This window comes from Cucurbita maxima, unplaced genomic scaffold (assembly GCF_002738345.1).
Source record: "Cucurbita maxima cultivar Rimu unplaced genomic scaffold, Cmax_1.0 Cma_Scf00019, whole genome shotgun sequence".
NCBI lineage: Eukaryota > Viridiplantae > Streptophyta > Magnoliopsida > Cucurbitales > Cucurbitaceae > Cucurbita > Cucurbita maxima.
Window position 1 is genome coordinate 2,155,221 of NW_019272035.1, and position 19,080 is coordinate 2,174,300.

The 19,080-nt window shown below is 37.8% G+C and overlaps 3 protein-coding genes across 9 annotated transcripts; 1 reads left to right on the top strand and 2 right to left on the bottom strand.

The window, feature by feature from the left end:
* Window positions 1–1,202: 1,202 nt before the first annotated feature.
* LOC111493882 (nuclear envelope-associated protein 2-like) lies at window positions 1,203–5,018 on the bottom strand. The gene is made up of 6 exons (XM_023143787.1): window positions 4,722–5,018; window positions 4,181–4,435; window positions 3,970–4,077; window positions 2,085–2,546; window positions 1,887–1,988; window positions 1,203–1,742 (listed from the first exon to the last, which is right to left on the bottom strand). Exons 2-6 carry the CDS (start codon window positions 4,337–4,339, stop codon window positions 1,572–1,574), a joined length of 1,002 nt encoding a protein of 333 aa, XP_022999555.1. The 5' UTR covers window positions 4,340–4,435; window positions 4,722–5,018; the 3' UTR covers window positions 1,203–1,571.
* A 915-nt stretch (window positions 5,019–5,933) lies between these two features.
* LOC111493740 (probable L-cysteine desulfhydrase, chloroplastic) lies at window positions 5,934–9,340 on the bottom strand. Of its 5 annotated transcripts, none has more exons than XR_002720057.1 (3): window positions 7,738–9,340; window positions 6,433–6,527; window positions 5,934–6,335 (listed from the first exon to the last, which is right to left on the bottom strand). XR_002720057.1 is itself a non-coding variant. In XM_023143564.1 (2 exons), the coding sequence occupies exon 1, from the start codon at window positions 9,114–9,116 to the stop codon at window positions 7,749–7,751; it is 1,368 nt and encodes a 455-aa protein (XP_022999332.1). In that variant the 5' UTR covers window positions 9,117–9,340; the 3' UTR covers window positions 5,934–6,335; window positions 7,738–7,748. The 5 variants fall into 5 exon arrangements, 2 of the variants coding, with proteins under 2 accessions (XP_022999332.1, XP_022999331.1); XR_002720058.1 differs by having other exon boundaries at window positions 5,934–6,312; window positions 6,433–6,546; XR_002720056.1 differs by having other exon boundaries at window positions 6,433–6,546.
* Window positions 9,341–14,798: 5,458 nt separating this feature from the next.
* Window positions 14,799–18,617, top strand: LOC111493931 (pentatricopeptide repeat-containing protein At1g71210, mitochondrial). Of its 3 annotated transcripts, XM_023143860.1 has the most exons (3): window positions 14,799–15,168; window positions 15,317–15,357; window positions 15,459–18,617. In XM_023143860.1, the coding sequence occupies exon 3, from the start codon at window positions 15,513–15,515 to the stop codon at window positions 18,234–18,236; it is 2,724 nt and encodes a 907-aa protein (XP_022999628.1). In that variant the 5' UTR covers window positions 14,799–15,168; window positions 15,317–15,357; window positions 15,459–15,512; the 3' UTR covers window positions 18,237–18,617. The 3 variants fall into 3 exon arrangements, with proteins under 3 accessions (XP_022999628.1, XP_022999627.1, XP_022999629.1); XM_023143859.1 differs by having other exon boundaries at window positions 15,317–18,617; XM_023143861.1 differs by lacking the exon at window positions 15,317–15,357.
* Window positions 18,618–19,080: the final 463 nt, after the last annotated feature.

A 19,080-nucleotide genomic window follows, 5' to 3' on the forward strand; every position in this document is an offset into this window, starting at 1 on the left:
AAGGGAAAGCCCGAAAGAAAAACCTTGAGATGACAATATCTACTAATGGTAAGCTTGAGCGGTTACAGTCGTCGTAGAGGGTCTAGAAATTTTTGAATTAAGTTTTAGCATGAAAGTAGAAGTCTTTAGGTGCATAGCAAAGGTTTAGGTGGTGCTATTGGTAATCCATAAGGGTTAGTGGTTAATACTTAAAATCAGGCAAGGGATATGGTTGGTGGATGTCTAATTGTGTCCCATTTTGCTCAATGAAATGCCTTGTTCTTCAATTTAAATCATTCATTCATGCAACTATTTGCAAGGGACATTGAATTTGGTGATGCTTACACACCAAAGATTATTAATGGATATTTTTGGTCATTTGATGAGTTGATTTGATATCACAACGAGTCGTTTGTACTCTCTCTTTCCTACATCACCATCATCAAGAACCCGAACCCATACCTTCAGCCGAAAATTTTTAAACTATTTAAGAATACTTATTTAAGATTTGAATCATTCTATAAGCAAAATTGATTATGTCAAGCTTGAATGATTCTAAACATGTCATCTAAATTATATAAAATTGGAAAGAAACTTAGTCATTGACTAGAGAAAAAGGTAAGAACATTTAACCTTGATGATAAGGAATCATTCCAAGGAAAAGTAAAATTCAGATTACCTTGTTGATAAAATATTTAAAGGAAAGAACATTTGATTGAGATTCAAATCACTCCACAAGAAAAATCGATCATGTCAAGCTTAAATGATTTTAAACATACAATCTAAACTACAAAGAATTGCGAAGAAATTTAAACATTGGCTAAACGAAAGCACAAATACTCTTTTTACTACATTTTTCAAGTCTCCTTTACAAATATAACATACCTAGCTCTGTATAGTCTCACAATAAAACTCTTACCTTTCATTAGGCATTGCAAGAGTGGTAATATTCATACTTTACGACCATAATTAACCATTATGTAAATGTAACATAAAGTTCTAAAATGCATTAATAAAACATTGTGACACAAATTGAAATATCTTTTAATAATTTTAACAATATTTTCTTCACATCTTCGACTAATGTCTTGGTTAATATCTGTTGTGGTTATAAAGTTCTATAATTCAGATAAAGGTGTGCACTGCTACGTTCAAATAGATGTAACATTGACTAGACATGATGTAACCATCTCGACTATGAAATTCTATCCTTATCAGTGTTATAACATTTATCATGTATGCTTGAAAGAGTAATGGCTCGAAGTGATATTTCAAATAATGTAATTATAACAACTCGTATAATCATCGAGCTCGGTGATTTGGTAGCAAAGGAAGGGGTGGTTTCGAGCTAATCATGATGTTGTAGGAGGATTTCGTGAACAACTAGCTATGAGTGGTCACAATGAGTTGGTAGCCTATTGGAGAGGTAAGAGCTATAGACATAAAGCATGGAACATCACACCTAATGTGGCCTCACTAAGCCTACAAGCCACCTAATTTGATTGAGCTACATACTTGGTGGTTTCATTTAGTTTAATGGTCATTCCTCTACCTTTTCCTAGAGCTAAGACTATACATTCTAATGACTTACTTCATTGCTTCGAAAATACTACCAATATCAACATCGACATCGAAACCACGACCTTGAACCCTGAGGATTCCCAAAAGTTTTGTTTTTCACCATCCGCAGGACCGGCTCCTCCTTGTTTTGCTGCCAACTGATCCCTAAGTTCCTTAATGGCTTTCTCCCGTCGATCCCCGATCTGTTACGAACCAAATACAGTTTAGTTTCATCTATAACACGTGGGTCCAAAAAGAACGTTTTATCGACTAATTTACGTTGAATGTGAGTCTTGTCTACACTAAAGCTAAAAAACCATCAAATTCTAAGCAAGTTTAGTGTTTACTCTTTGAAGTTTCCGTGTCTGAGTGCGAGCTTCTTGCAGACAGAACTCTAGCTTTAACACCCTCTTTTTCAGCTCGTGGTCAGCTCGTCGTTGTTTCTCTAACTGTTGATAAGAAAATCAAAATATATAAACAAATACAAAAGCAGTATGGTACGAGGAAGTATACCGTACACGGTATAGCCAAAGAAGTATGCATACTTGTGATTCCAACTCCTTGGTTTTAAGCTTCCAATGAGAAGACATCATCTTGATTTCATTTTTGAGTTTTGCTATCTCTTCATCTTTTGCAATCAACAGCTTGTCGATCTTCTCCACATTTCTGGGGGAAACTTCATCTAATATCTTCCTCAATTCGCAATCCTTGCTCACACCGGATTTGGCGAGAGCTTCGGTAATATCGTGCTCGACTCTTGTCACTTCATCTTTCAGCTGCTTCTGAGAAGATTCCCTTGCTTGGAGATCTTTCTGTAGGTTGTCGAGTTGTTCTTCTAACCTTTTCACACGATCTTCGTGTTCTTTTATAGACGTGTTCTTTTCGTCCAATTCCTTCACAAGCGCTACACATTGGTTCTGTGCAGATCGAGCTGATGCTGCACTTGCATCAGCGGTTGCTTGAGCGGTGGCGAGCTGTAGTCTTAGTCCATCCAACTCATGGAGATACTGTATTCGACAAAGAATTGGTTACATACATCATTCTAAAGAACATAATGATGGATTTCATCAGACCCCTTTTCCATAAATCCTTAAAAGCAAAGGAATTGGATTTACTATGAAACCATCATAAAAAATGAAAAACGAACAAAATGGTTCTGCACCTATCAACTGTAACAGCCCAAGCCCAAACCCGAGCCCAAGCCAACCACTAGCAGATATTGTCTTCTTTGGGCTTTCCCTTTTGGGTTGACCATCAAGGTTTTAAAACGCGTCAGTTAAGGAGAGGTTTTCACACTCTTCTAAGGAATGTTTTGTTTCCCTCTCCAACCGAGGTGGGATCTCACAAAACCACCCCCCTTGGGGGCCCAGCGTCCTCGCTAGCACACCACCCGGTGTCTGGCTCTAATACTAACAACCTAGGCCCACTGCTAGTATATGTTGTCCTCTTTGGGCTTTCTCTTTTAGACTTCCCCTCAAGGTTTTAAAACGCGTCTGTTAGGGAAAGGTTTTTAGACCTTTATAAGAAATTTTTGTTCCCCTCCAACCGATGTGACATCTCGCAATCCACCCCCTTTGGGAGTCCAGCGTCCTCGCTGGAACACCGCCCAGTGTCTGGCTTTAATACCATATATAACAGCTTAGGCTCACCGCTAGCAGATATTGTCCTCTTTGGGCTTTCCCTTTCAGACTTTCCCTCAAGGTTTTAAAACGTGTCTATTAGGGAGAGGTTTCCACACCCTTATAAGAAATGTTTTGTTCCCCCTCCAACCGATGTGAGATCTCGCAATCTACCTCCCTTGGGAGCCTAGCGTCCTCGCTGGAACACTGCCCAGTGCCTAGCACTAATACCAAATGTAACAGCTTAGCCCCACCGCTAGCAGATATTGTCCTCTTTGGGCTTTCCCTTTCGGACTTTCCCTCAAGGTTTTAAAACGTATCTGTTAGGGAGAGGTTTCCACACCCTTATAAGGAATGCTTCGTTCCCCCTCCAACCAATGTGCGATCTCACAATCCATCCCCCTTGGAGACCCAACGTCCTCGCTAGCACACCCTCCGGTGTTTGACTCTAATTCCATCACTTTTCTAAAGTATTAACAAATAGTAATTTATCGATTCATCTAAACTTTGCCTTCATTTTCCCTCTCACCAACCAACAGGATATTCAAATCAAACAATTATTTGAATTCAAGTAATGGGAGGGAAATAACAATTAAAGTAACAACACAGTACTTTTTCCAGCTTTCCTCACATTGAAAAAGAAAGGAGCAAAACAGAGAAGGCATTCACGAAGATGAGACTAAGATGTGTAGCTTTTTGGGAACTTTATAGCCACATAGAGAAAAGTAAAGCAATCACAAGCAGAGTATGATAACCTAAAACAATAATTAATCATGAAAATTTCAGTAAGAAACAGAGTTGGGAATGGAACCTTGGTGGCCGAATTTGCAGAAGCCTTGAGCTGTTCATCCCTATCTTCCAATTCAACATGCAATCTCTCAATTGCTTGTTCCATATTCTTAGCCTTCGTCTCAGCTTCCTGCAAAAACAGCTCAAAATATCACTCAAAAGCTTGAAAGATAAACAATATGATAGAAAAAAAAAAGGTGCCCAAGAATCCCAAATCATCCAAAATCACATGCCTGCCTTGTTTGGGCCTCTTTAGCAAACGATTCTTCCTGAGATGAAAGGCGACTTCGAGCCTCTTTCAACTCCGCCGCCAAGGATACCACATTTCGCCTGAAGCTCTGCTTCCTCTCATTCAAATCCTTCAGCAATGGATCAACCTCTTGAGCAGACATCGAGAGAACAAGGTTCTGTTCCAATGGCGTGAAGAAATTTGGCTTTCAAGATAAGCGGTCTCATGAGGTTGCTTTGTGAAACCTAAAATGAAGCATCTGCATGTGGGAGAAGGCAGTAATTTCAAATAGAGTAAAGAAATAAATGATTGAAACTCGTGAATTCATTCAAATTATCAACAGAGCTTTGAAACCCATTTTCAACTACATTGTATAACACAAACCCAGAATTTTCTCGGGAAAATTCGGTCCAGAAAATCAGTCAAAGATCAAGAGAATATGAATATCCACAACCCCACAACGATTTTTCTCCTTAAAAAACTAACCCATAATCAGAAATCGAGAGATGAATCGAGATTACAGAGAAAAGAGATAGTTAGATCACCATTTTTGAAGCGGAAATGAAAGATCGCAAGAGTTGTAATCGAAAAACAAAATGATCCAGTGGCTCTTTTGACGTCTAGTTGAAGAAGAAGCAGCAGTAGCCAAGTGGTGGATTGTTCTTCTTGTTGTTGACACTTGTGGAGTAGGATTAAGGATTAAGATTATACTGATTCAGTGGCCCTTTTGACGATCTTAGGCTTTGCGGACGGGGGGGATGTGGATTTCCGGTGGCGATTTGAATTCATTATTTGGGTTACTCGAATTGGAAGGATTAGAAATTAACTTTTTGTCAATATTGGGGTTCGAATTGAACGGCGGACAGAAGAGGCCGACAGCTGAGCAAACGGGTGGATTGAGGTTCGGGGTTTGAAAACTCTCGAGCCTCGGGTTCGGGTATATTGACGAATCCAAAGCTGAGATTTGTGTGGTTCGTGAGTTTGAATTGAGTGTGGAAGCGCGGCAAAATTCCAAACCTAGAGTTTGAAATATCTTAAAAATTAATATAAATATATATTTTTTAAAAATCTGAATATTTTAAAATATATATATACAAACTCGTGGACTAAATTTATAATTTTAAAAATTCATAAACTAGATAGACATTAATTAGTTGACGACAATCGTGCTTCAAATGGAGTGTAGTACGAGGTATCTCCTAGGTTAAGGCTTCGAGCAAACATGAGCACTCTTAGATTAGCCGGGATGGACCCAATACTCTTAATATATGTATATATATAATACATACATGAATGGGTGGATAGTTGACCGAAACAGAACTTAGATTCACCCGACCATTAGGTGGGCTAGTGCTTATATTATATGTAACACAACAGAGCGAGTGGCTCTTCTAAGTGGGCTGTTGTGTGATAAGATTACAGAGAAAGCGACGCCTTCGTGTAACATGTGGTCTTAACGCTCATAGTGATGAGTTTCGCGCGCTTTAAGCCCAGCCTACGCGCAGTTAGGAAGGTTGGCCACAATCTGAGCGGTACCACCCACCCAACTCTACCACTTATAGACGCCCATCCGTCCTACAGCCGCCCAGTGATCAAGTAGGAATCATACATACATATATATAACCTCAGTTGATATAATCTTCTTCCAAAAGTCTCACAATTCATTGCTCAATGTGAACACAGAGATAAGAACAGCCACTGAACAAAAGCATTGAGATAATCTCATCAATAACTAAAACATGAGAAATCACAACATCAGCTGGAAATGTAAGGGAAATAGATTATTAGAAACTACTGCAACTCATCAAAATCTGAGTCATTTTAGATGGAGGATACAGAAACCGCTCGCTGCACGAAAACTCCATAGCTCAACAACTCCTAAAGTTACAGTCCAGTCTAGCCTACATTATATGGCCTCTCCTGGGACGACGAAGACGCTACTTCATTCGATAGTTAAGAGTCAAAAGCTCGAGATTCAAATATGTACAAGTACTATCCTTATCATGAAGACTGATACACAGGTTAAGTTCTTCTCTAGGACTTTATTTCTGAAGTGTTTCTGGGGTGTGCTCATGGTACCGAAACCATGGCTACGCAGTAGAAGAGAATCATCACGAGCTGCTTTCATAAGCCTTGCTGTATATGCAGATATCGAAAAACTACATATTTATATGATCAGCATAGAGAAATAGCCAAACCGAAAGATATGAATGTTCATGCATTTCGAAAAGACCTCAAAGGAGCAAGTTTAAATACCATCTTACACGATCGATAGCAGAAATATTCTTTTTATCAGTCGAAGAATCAAATATACAAGAAACTTTATCACGACATCGACGCTGACCCGAATGCTGAACCAAAGATGCAACACTGTTTAATGTAACTATTCAGAAAGATACTACATGAAATATAACTTAAAGACACTAATTCAGCATCATATATGAACTACAAAAAGTGAAAAAAAGGACTTGAAACTAAGAAAAATTGTTCTTCACCCAGCTGTTCCCCATGAAAAACTACTTTTTGAAAACACAGAAAATGAGGGGCTCCGCCCAAAAAATGTCGAATAAAACATGTTAGGTTGACTAAGCTTAAAAGGTTATGTTCCTGTTTTTATTCTCTCTGTCCTCAGAGGTTGTCTGTTTTTTTATAATAGCTAAAGTTGTCCTCCATAAGATCATGGACCTGTACACAATAGTCCTAATATAATATATATTACAGGTCATCTAATCAAAAGCAGTTTCTATTTGCAAAATATGAATCACAAAGCATATCACTGCGTTAAAAGAAACTCCCTAGTAGACGCGTTTTAAAACCGTGAGGCTAACGACAATATGTAACGGGACATAGCAAACAATATCAACTAGCTGTGGGTTTGGGCTATTACACAAGCTGACATGAGTAACCATAAGCCACAAGTCGGCTTCACACATTCATGAGAAAAGACAGGACGAGAAAATGGGAAGAGGATTTACAGAGTAAGGTTAGAAGGGACAGGCGGGGACTCCCATGGATCATTTTGTGACGTAGACAAAATTATAAGTACGTAATTTGAGAACAGAAACAATTTCATTGATGAATGAAATAAAACGTCAATGAATTAAAGGAGCTTATTGGGCTCCTAACACCAAAACAAATTATAAGTATGTTAGACAATAAAGGTATATAAGGATGATGATGGAAGCTGTAGAAGGGTAGTCATTGATCGTATAGTCTAGATGATAAAATTTCTGGGGAGGAAGTGTATAAAACCTGTAACAGCCCGAACTCACCACAAGCAGATATTGTTCTCTTTGGGCTTTCCCTTTCGGATTTCCCTTCAAGATTTTTAAAATGCGTTGTTCAGGGAGAGGTTTCCACACCCTTATAAAGAATGTTTAGTTCTCCTCCCCAACTTACGTGGGATCTCACAATCCACCCCCCTTTAGGGTCCAACGTCTTTGTTGGCACTCGTTGCATATGAACAAAACTTCAATTTCTCTTTTTACCTTATATGATCCCAAGTAATAAAAACCGTCTAAACTACACAAACCAGATTCAACAAAGCGATAGAAACCATACCTCCTCCATCCTCATTTGGAGAGTTGAGAGCAAGTGAAGCCGTCTCGCACAAGTTCATTGATTGCGTCTCTAAACTTAACGTAATCTTCAAATTTGTTGTACACTTGATGTGAAATTCGTGCATACCCTGTTACAATCGCAGTTTCCCCCTTTCTCGGAGCACGATAATATATCGGGACTTCAACTCTAAACTCTTCCCGCAAATGCATTCTCAACTTCAAAGTATCAGACTCACTCGAGATACCTAAGCAAGAAGGCAACCCCACCATGATCATACTTGCACACATACTCGGTGGGCAGCCGAGATGAGTCTTCCATGCTTCTACCAACATCTCTCCCATCTTAACAACAACCTCATGGTTACGTTTTTTGATTCCCTTAATCCCATCTTCAAACCTATTAACAAAATTCAAAACCGAAGGCACGACCAATTGAGCGCTATAATCCCTCGTTCCAATCCAAGCACTTTCTATAGCCAACCCATTACCATACTCATGAGAAACAACAGGATGATGCAAATCAGAATGACCAGGGGACCTCCTAGAATACAAGAAAGCAATTGAAGGTGGACAAAAGAACCACTTATGCAAATTACTAGTGTAATAATCAGCACCAATGTCTTGCATATCAATATCAGTACACCCAATAGCATGAGCAGCATCAACAAAAACTTGGTCAACACCCTCTTCCCTACAAATCTTAACCAGCTCCTTAACAGGTATAACCACACAAGGCATCGATGTAATATGATCAATCACAGCCAAACGAACCTTCCTACCATTAGCCTTACCTCTCTCTAACGCCTTGCGAAATTCACATATAATTTCATCATTAGACTTAACAGGAAAAGGCAATTGTACCTCAATTACATACCCACCAGCTCGAGAAACATACGCCTCTATTGATTTCTTCACAGCACCATACGCATAGTGTAGCATAACAGCCGCATCACCCTTCTCGAATCTCCCCTCGTTGAAATCCCTAGCGATTTTCTGAAGAACGATAGCAGCAGCGGTGGTGGCATTATCGACTATAGAAACTTCATCGATATGCTCGGCATTGATGAGGTTTTTTATGATGGTTCTTGATTCAAGAATCCCTTTCTTGAGGTCGTTGAAGTAGAAGCGATCGGGCTGGCGAAGGAACTTGAGCTGCCATTGTTGTTGAGCAGAGATGACAGAAGAAGGGCAACAGCCGAAACTTCCGTTGTTGATCCGAGCAACGGAAGGGTCGTGGTGGGCGAATTCGGATTGAATTTCAGACTCTGAAATGGAAGTTGAGGAGATTTTTGGCTTTTTGGGCAAGTGGGTATTGGCCTCGCCGTTGAGATGCGGCGTAGAATCAGTGTGGGGGTGGTGTTTTTCACAGTGGGAAGCCATTGGAGGAGATGGGTCCAAGAATTTAGGGTTTAAGAGTGATGGGTGATGGTGAAATTGAAAGAAAATGAGAAAATGGCGAAATGGGTCGATGAGAAAGAGGGAGAAATGCGTTAAGAGGAGGGCTTTGTGGAGAAGGGAAAACGTTAAGCGAATGCTGAGTAAAATAGTGAAGGTTTAGGACAAGGGGGGTGGCATAGTGCTACAGCGGAAAGACAAATGGAGAGACATATTGGCATCCTCCATTATCAAGTAAACTAGTCAAGTGGGCAGTTTTAGACTTTGTCCTTTTATAATCTCCACCCACAGGGATGTCGTCTATAGCCTAGGTGATGATTATTTCTTGATTAAACGAAGACAAAGAGAGAGTAGAGAACCTTCTTTTCTAGTTAGATAAATGAGGCGGCGACTTGATTATATTTTTCGTCACTGCTTTGGTCCTTTAATCATCTCCATCCACGTATAACTAGAGATGTCATCCATGGCCTAGGTGACGAGGATTTCTCGGTTAGACAGAGAGACAAAGAGAGTAGAGAACATTTTTTCACCGTTAAATAAAATGAGATAGTGACTGAATTATATTTTTCGTCACCGTCTTTGTATTTTATCATCTCCACTCACATACAACTAAAGATGTCGTCCATGACCCAAGTGACACGAGGATTTCTCGGTTAGATGGAGAGATGTGGTGGTGACTGGAATATAATTTTCGTCCCCGACTTTGTCCTTTTATCACATCTACCCACGTCCCAAGAAGAACATTTTTTTTTATAATGCTCATTTTATATTCCATTCAAAATATTTGTCACGTTTAAATAATTTAAAAAAAAAACATGTTTTTATTTTTAAAATGAAAAAAAAAAAAAAGTTAAAGTGAGACAATTGTATGGTTGAATCCTACCGACAAAAAACCAAACATATTGTGATAAAGCAAAGATATTGGAAGACATAAATTAGGTCAGTCAATTGAGTGACAATAATTCAATTTCCAATTATAAAGTTTATACCTATTTTTGCCTTTTCCATTCAAATTTTAAATATTTTAAAACAAGTTTAAGATGAACGCTCATACATATCCATACATGTAGTCTAAGTTAAAGTATCAGTTTAGTTTGTTGTAAAAAGAAAACAAAACGTTCAAAGTCAATCTCGAAAGGATAAAATGGTCATTTCTGCCTCCCCACTATTTAAGGGGGTTGTGTTACCATAATACATTCTTAATTAAAAGGATGAAGAAGAAAAGAAAAGATAGGCATCCCGATAGGATTTCTACTTGATAAATCAGCTCATACGATGGACGAGAGACCACATGGATACCTAGTAAATAGCGAGCACGAGTTTAACATTATGGACCCATTAAGCACCTGACTCTTTGTAGATGAAAAATTGGTAATGATCGACTCTAAAACTCTAATATCCTTTCAGGCCATTAGTGTTGGATTTAGAACCTAGCCATGTCTCACAGACTCGGGATACACAAGAGTTATGGTATCGGTATTGAATAAGGCCTATATAGTTCAACCTAGAAATTGTATCAAGTCCAGAGGAGTAGATTCACTCTAAAGTAGATTAGGGTCTTGATCGGTCGACCCAATAGCACGTATAGTGTCAACTTAGATGAACGAACTTAGAAACCACTAGGAGCCTGCAGCATAGAGTCGTGGTATTTAGCTTAACGTCAGTTTTGATTTAGAGCCCACAAATAAGTACTTACTGAGTACCATTCGATTGGAGTCGAGAACATTCGAATTTCGAATAGAATATATTCTTCTCAGTTTCCTTTATGCAAAACTCCAAAACCCTCCACTCTTTTTCTCCTATATAAACCCTTCTTTCTCCCTAAAACAACCAACCCCTCTTCTTATATCTTCAAGCCATAGCTAGCTAGACATGGCCTCAGCCAACGACCAGAGACGAAAGCTGAAGTCGCCCTCATGCTGCTTCTCGATCTCCACCTTGTTCAAGTCTTGAGACCGTAGAAAGAGGTGGGACAACGATGCAATTGCAATGGAAGATATACGAAAGGTGTGGCCAAGCGATGATGACAAAGGTCGACACTGGGTGGCCGAGCCTAGCATCGATAGAAAAGCTAAAGCTTACATCGATAGGATCCATTATCAAATCCGCTACTCCGTAGCCGAATGACAAACTCACTCCAAACCTTTCAGCTAGTTCTAACTGTATATTGAATGCATCCTTCCAAGTATATTGCTTAATATGTAACGCAATCCAAATCCTTAAAGCTATATAGTTAAACTCTTATCAACTATAATTAATCTTTGTATTAATGTCTTTAAAATGTAAATGATTTCAAAGGGGTTTTTTTTTTTCTCAAAAAAAAATTATGGGTTGTTTTAATCGAGTTATGAAATTTCGGGTTCAGTTTTGAGGTAAAAATGAACTTACGGATCGAATTTCTGGTTATGCAATTTAGGGTTTAGTTTTAAGATAATAATGAACCTACCGTTCGAACTTCGGGTTATGCAATTTAGGGTATAATTTTGAGATAATAATGAACCTACCGTTCGAATTTCGGGTTATGCAATTTATGGTATAGTTTTAAGATAATAATGAACTTACGGATCGAATTTCTGGTTATGCAATTTAGGGTTTAGTTTTGAGATAATAATGAACCTACCGTTCGAAATTCGGGTTATGCAATTTAGGGTATAATTTTGAGATAATAATGAACCTACCGTTCGAATTTCGGGTTATGCAATTTATGGTATAGTTTTAAGATAATAATGAACTTACGGATCGAATTTCGGGTTATGCAATTTAGGGTTTAGTTTTGAGATAATAATGAACCTACTGTTTGAAATTCGGGTTATGCATTTTAGGGTATCAAAACCCTACCGCTCGATTTTTAGGTTACACAAACCTATAAAAAAAAATTGAGAGGTGAAGGATTGAACTCTCGATTTTGAGATAATAAACTTTTATATTCTCTTTTTCTAATATAGTTTAGGTTCGTAATTTAAATGCAAGACAAATAAAATATTAAAAAAAAATACATTAGAAAGTAACAACGAGCTCGTGCTTTAAGCCAATGTTATTCTTAAACCATGTGAGCTTAAATTCAAAATCGATAATATCATATTATTATAGTCAAATAAGATAATATCATATTATTCGTGCTTTTTACTAATATTTTACAAAATCAAGCTCGGTTTCAAATTTAAAAATAGAAAAAATACGAAAGCCATAAGAATTTTTGAAGTTGAATCTAACCTGACACGAACCGAACACGTCGTAACAAAGCAAAGCTATGGCTAGACCTAAATTAGGCAAGACTAATAAGACATGACCTAATTCTTTGGACAGCTCGAATATTTTCAAACAAACCTAACTCGGAATGCTCACACGTATACTATATACGTGTAATCGAGGTTATTCTCCAAGTTTAGTAATGTTATAAAAAAAAAAAAACACGTATACTATATACGTGTAATCGAGGTTATTCTCCAAGTTTAGTAATGTTATAAAAAAAAAAAAATTATAAGTTTGGTCACACCAAACTTTCCGTTTTTTAATGTTTTTAAAAAGATTTTCTGTAGTTGTATAAACTTTAAAACGTGTCTAACATATCGTCAAACTTTGAATTTAGTGCTTAATAAGCTTACCCTTAGTAGATATTGTCCACTTTGGCCTGTTACGTATTGTCGTCAATCTCATGATTTTAAAACGCGTCTACTATGGAGAGGATCTAGTACCTCGCACCGCTCAGTGACTAGCTCTGATAACATTTGGGAGTGGATTGTGAGATCCCACATTGGTTGGAGAGGGGAACGAAGCATTTCTTATGAGAGTGTGAAAATCTCTCCCTAGCAGACACGTTTTAATTATGTGAAGCTGACGATAAATCTTAGAAAGATTATTCTCTAATTTTTATATTGATTCGAGCTCTCGAGTTTCAAATACTCAAATGACCGTTACCAATTACACCTTTGTTCCATTTCGAGTCATATTAAATCAATGGTTCATAGCTCATGATTCTTAGTCTTGGAAGAAATGGAATTTTATGCTCCTTTTATCTACTTATCGAATATTGTCGTGCTTATTCACACCATTTTGTACCTTCTTCTCACTAACTATACTATTCATTTCTTTTGTCCTAAGTTTGTGTTACGATCGATACTTGTTAGCTCTGATACCAGTTATTAGGATCGCTCAACAACTCACACACTCGATCAAGATGAATACATAATAAGAGAGAGAAAATACAAGAGGAATATTGACTAAAGATTTTACTGATGACTTCAAACATGTACACCAATGAAGAATACAGAGAATGAAGAGAGACGGCCTAATCTAACACGTATATCTGTATCAAATATTTACCACTAAATACCGTCATTTAATTGTACTAATAAAGTTGTAACACATAAAATGTAGGTAAAATTTTTAGTTGTGATGTGTGAGTAAATGACAAGTATATGAATGAATCGATACCACATCCAAAAGAGAGTAATTATAAAAATATGATAGTCAAAAAATGTTTTTAAAAAATTGAAAGCAAGGTGCTCTTGTTCGGTGGCCCAAAGTGGTCTCTCGATAATTTTCTTAGAAAGCATGTGAGTGATAACAAAATATGTTAAAAAAAACTAGGGGTTTATATGACCTGACAACTCGATCAATCCAAACTACACAACCAAACAATAAAAGTTAGGTTGGATTAGATTTTTTTTTCCTTCCGTTTGGGTTGGGTTGACTTTTTGGAAAATAAAAAATTTGGGTCGGTTCACAAATTGACATTTTTTGGTCGGGTTGAAAAATAGGGTTACAATACAACCCAACTTTTAAGATTATTATAAAAATTAAGAATATTTGACATTTGTAATTAATGTTATTGATATGATCTAACTTCTAGATGTTTGAATAAATAAGATTTTTTAAATAATTTAAACAAATCCGACAACCTAATTGAACCTGGATTGAATTAGGTTGTGAACTCTATCCGAGTTATTCGGATCACCAACCCGACCAATTTAAAATATTTTGGGTTGGTTCAAAAGATTCTTCCAACCCAATCCAACTCAACGTATGAACACCTCTGAAAATGGTCCATATTGGTATATGGTTTGTAAGGATAGTCTTCACTCTTTGAAACGATTTTCGATAAGTAGATAATGTGGTCATATTACAGGGAATACAGATAAATATTGAAGCCATCACGTGCCTAATTCTAAGAATGGGAGATTACATTAGAGTTAGGAATTGTTCTCGAATCCATGTGAGTTGACAAAACATGCCGGAAGGAGTTGTGTTGGTCTGTGAGGACAGTCTTCACTCTTAGTAGTGAGCATCAGATGCCAAATTTAGATACTGAATCGTGATCCAAATCTTAGACATTGTGATTACAAATGGTATTAAGACGTACCTTTCCTAGCAGATGTAGTTTAGGAACAAACCAAGACAGGAAACTGGTGGGCATGTGACACTCAAGTAAAGGAGTAAATGAACCGAGACCACATTTGAATAAAAACGATCTTAAAGATAAGATGACTAAGAAAAATTTAAAAAAATTGAAAGTCAGGTTTTTGGCCGATGTTCGGTTAAATATAGCAATCACATATTTTATATTTTAAAATATTTTTATATGTGAAAATATATAGGAAATTTTTAATTTTTTTTTTTTCCAACTTCAAATTAATTTTCAATAGTTTTCTTTGTGGCCTATTTTTTTTTTTTTTTTCTTCGCACACTTCGACATCCCGGCGCCCCAGTTCCGTATCCCCCTCGTTCTCTCTCTCGCAATCGCCGCCACAGTCGCCATCGCCGTCGCCCACTACCTCCGCCATTCTCTCTTCAGTTTAGCCGTCTACCATCCGCCGCTCTCTTTGCCCAAAACTAATTCACTTATTCATCCTCTCTTCAGTTAAACCAGTTTGGCGGAACGAAGAACAAATGAGGGCTTTTCGTGAGGTAGATGAAGAACTGGGAAGGAAGAGGGGATGAATAGCCCACCAAAAGTCTGAACCGAATCGAATCGAATCGAATCAGTTTTTCTCAATTCGACTTGGAAACCTAGTTCCAGTTATCTCCTTCTTCACTGGTTAGATTGATATTCTGATTTTGATAAGTAAATTTTGTGTTCATTTCCTTACCCAATCTCTTCCTTGATTTTATGTATTTATTTTCATTTGGGATATGCTATCAAATGCTTTAGTGAGGCAATTGTTTTCTGTTTGATTCTTTAACAGGTCTTTAGTTCTTTCTGCAATGAAGTTGAGATTGATGTGAAGTGAGTTGGATATGAATTTTAGAAGAGTTACTTCTCAGATTTTATTGTAGAACTAGCCGGCTTAATGAAGGAGACAATATGAAATACTTATATGTCTGCAGGGTAGGGTCTTCTCAATTTCACTGGAGAGATATGATTAAGTCTTGTAATTAACCATGATTTTGCTACAGCGTGTTGCCAGAGTCGAATCTAAAACCAAAACTGGGATTTTTGTATCCTCATTTAAGGATATCTTCAATGAAGCTCTTGGATCTTCTTCACCGTGTCCTAATTTATATTCCTTTTCGTCTGTTGCTGGAATTAGTGATAATGGAAACAGGATTGTTCCTATGTTTTCCCCTTGGATGTCCACGGGAGTTGGTACAAGCTTGACAGCAGGGGCAGATTGGATGGTCACTCAGGAAGTAGCCTTGCCCTTTAAGGAGTGGTTCAAATCTGGAAGCAACGCTTTGTATGATCAAATCTTCCAAATCCTCCAAATGGCTAGAGATGACCAAGAAATGCCATATGGTCATTCCACTGCTGATCTAGCTCTTTCTAGTCTTGGTCTTCGTCTCAATGAGTTATTTGTCTTAGATGTCCTGCGTTATGGCTCCAAGGATGTTCTATCATGCCTCAAGTTCTTTGACTGGGCAGGACACCAACCGGGATTCTTCCATACACGTGCCACATTCGTTGCCATCTTTAAGATTCTGTCCAAGGCCAAGCTCATGTCCCTCATGTTTGATTTCCTTGAAAACTACGTGCAGCAGAAATTTGTCCATAAGGCTCGTTTTTACAATACGCTGGTGATGGGTTATGCTGTTGCTGGTAAACCCATTTTTGCTCTTCAGCTGTTTGGTAAAATGCGCTTTCAAGGCCTTGATCTCGATTCTTTTGCCTACCATGTTCTTTTGAATTCTCTTGTTGAGGAGAATTGCTTTGATGCAGTGCATGTTGTTGTCAAGCAGATTACTCTGAGGGGATTTGTGAATGAGATCACACATTACTTAATGCTAAAAAACTTCTGCAAGCAGAGTCAGTTGGATGAGGCAGAAACCTTCTTGCATGACTTGGTAGGTAGTGGAAAAGGACTGAATGGGCGTATGCTGGGTTTTCTTGTTAGTGCACTTTGCAAAAGTGGAAACTTTGAGCGGGCATGGAAGTTGGTTGAAGGGTTTAGAGACTTAGAATTAGTTTCAATGGATCATGCGTATGGTGCGTGGATAACAGAACTTATTAGGGCTGGGAAGCTGGAGAGAGCTCTACAGTTCTTATATAGCAGAAAGTCAGATGAAAGTTACATTCCTGATGTCTTTCGTTATAATATGTTGATTCATAGACTTCTCAGAGATAACCGGCTTCAGGAGGTATTTGACTTGCTTACAGAAATGATGGAGGAACATATTTCCCCGGATAAAGTTACTTTGAATGTTGCCATGTGTTTCCTCTGCAAAGCTGGGATGGTGGATGTTGCACTTGATTTATACAACTCAAGATCAGAATATAGGCTTTCCCCCAATAGTATGGCATATAACTATTTGGTCAATACTTTATGTGGAGATGGAAGCACTGATGAAGCATACCACATCTTGAAACACTCCATAGATCAAGGTTACTTTCCGGGAAAGAGGACATTTTCTATACTTGCAGATGCTTTATGTCGAGAGGGAAAGCTTGATAAGATGAAGGAGTTGGTTATTTTTTCCTTAGAGAGGAACTTTATGCCCAGTGGTTCCACATATGATAAGTTTATATCTGCTTTATGCAAGGCTAGGAGAGTTGAAGACGGATATTTGATTCATGATGAGCTTAATAGAATAAATGTAGTAGCTATAAAGAGCACTTATTTTGTTTTGATAGATGGTTTTAACAAGTTAAGGAGGGGCGATATCTCTGCAAGACTACTCATTGAGATGCAGGAAAAGGGTCACAATCCAACTAGGAAATTATTTAGATCAGTTATTCACTGTCTTACTGAAATGGAGAATATGGAAAAACAATTCTTTAACCTGCTTGAGTTACAGTTATCTCGTCAAGAGCCCAGTCCTGAGGTGTACAATAACTTCATTTATGGAGCTGCACTTGCAAAAAAGTCTGCGCTTGCTAGAGAAGTATATCAGATGATGTTGAGAAGTGGAATCCAACCCAATTTAAGTTCCGACATTCTTTTGTTAAAGTGCTACTTACATAGTGAACGCATTTCTGATGCTTTGAATTTTTTAAGCGATTTGTATCAGACACGAACTATTGGAAGGAAAATATCCAACGTCATGGTTGTCGGTCTATGCAAAGCCAATAAAGCTGATGTTGCACTTGATGTTTTTAGGGACATAAGGGATAGGGGTGTAATACCTAGTATTGAATGCTACGAGGAGCTGGCCAAGCATTTATGTCATAATGAAAGATACGATTTGGTGGTAAATCTTATAAACGATCTAGATAAAGTTGGGCGTCCAATTACATCCTTTCTTGGTAATACACTTCTGTATAGTTCATTGAAGACTCAAAAACTCTATGAAGCCTGGGTTAGTTTAAGAGAGGGGCAAGTGGAGACTTCTCAAAGTTCTATGCTCGGCCTGCTAATAGGGGCATTTTCTGGCCATATTAGAGTAAGCCAGTCTATTAAGAACTTGGAAGAAGCGATTGCCAAGTGCTTCCCACTTGACATCTACACGTACAACCTATTATTGAGGAGGCTAAGTGCAAATGACCTGCAACAAGCATTTGAGTTATTCAATCGACTGTGTGAGAAAGGATATGTGCCGAATAGATGGACTTATGATATATTGGTTCATGCTCTTTTCAAACATGGGAGGACGTCAGAAGCTAAGAGATTGCTGGAAGTAATGTATCGAAAAGGATTCACTCCGACAGAGTGTACTAGAGCATTTATTTAATCCAACAGTGTTTGACAAGATGCCATGATCTACAGAAAATTTAGCACTATTGTCCCCCTTCTGCGAAATATTATTCTATTTCGTTCAATGAAGAGTGGAAAGCCCTGAAGATTTTATCCAGCCAAGCATCAAAGCATTTCTTGGCTTAGTATTTCATGGAATAAGTAGGGTAGAAGATTGTCTAGTAAAAGAGATCGTAGTTTCCAATCCAATCATTTCTACGGTTTCAAATAATTCTTACTCTTTTTTTAAATGATAATGATTTGTTGTAATTTTGAATTCGTGTCCCCATCTTAATTTTTGTAAGCTATTTGCTAGATGAGTAACAAGTCACATGCCATCAATTTAATGCTTCATCAATGCATTTGAAGGAATTGTGTGAATAAGGATTTGAACTCTATGTTTACTCAAAATGCTAACAGAAGCAAACTTGATATGTTTACTCGTGAACGCTCATTGATAGTTAGGATGATCAGTTGAGCTTCTCAACACAGACTGCCGCTCGTTCTGTTGGTGCTCGAAGGTCTTTTGTTTTCAGTAGATGACATGGTTGTGCAGGTAATCTTCCTCTTACGTTCCAGCTCATGTTAATATCCCCATTTTCTGTGATTATTTGTGTTATTAATTTATCTCCTGATTTTGGGTGATGTGTTGGAATACAATTGATCATACATGCTTTTTTTTTTTTTTTTTGTCGTCAACTACCCTTTAATTCAACTTAATTATGGTTTTTGACTTTAAAGTTCTTGTGACTGTTTATCTTCATTCAGGATATTGTCTTCCTAAAGAAATGAAATATGTGAATGTAAATGAATATTGTGAAGTACTGGAGTTGATAGAAGGC

Excerpts from the sequence above, each read along its gene's own strand:
- LOC111493882 (XM_023143787.1), bottom strand. The coding sequence starts at position 4,339 with ATGTCTGCTCAAGAGGTTGATCCATTGCTGAAGGATTTGAATGAGAGG. Across the intron at positions 4,078-4,180 it reads AAGAGGCCCAAACAAGGCAG|GAAGCTGAGACGAAGGCTAA; the intron begins GCATGTGATTTT and ends CTGTTTTTGCAG. Across the intron at positions 1,989-2,084 it reads CCAAGGAGTTGGAATCACAA|TTAGAGAAACAACGACGAGC; the intron begins GTATGCATACTT and ends TCTTATCAACAG.
- LOC111493740 (XM_023143564.1), bottom strand. The coding sequence starts at position 9,116 with ATGGCTTCCCACTGTGAAAAACACCACCCCCACACTGATTCTACGCCG.
- LOC111493931 (XM_023143859.1), top strand. The coding sequence starts at position 15,513 with ATGATTTTGCTACAGCGTGTTGCCAGAGTCGAATCTAAAACCAAAACT.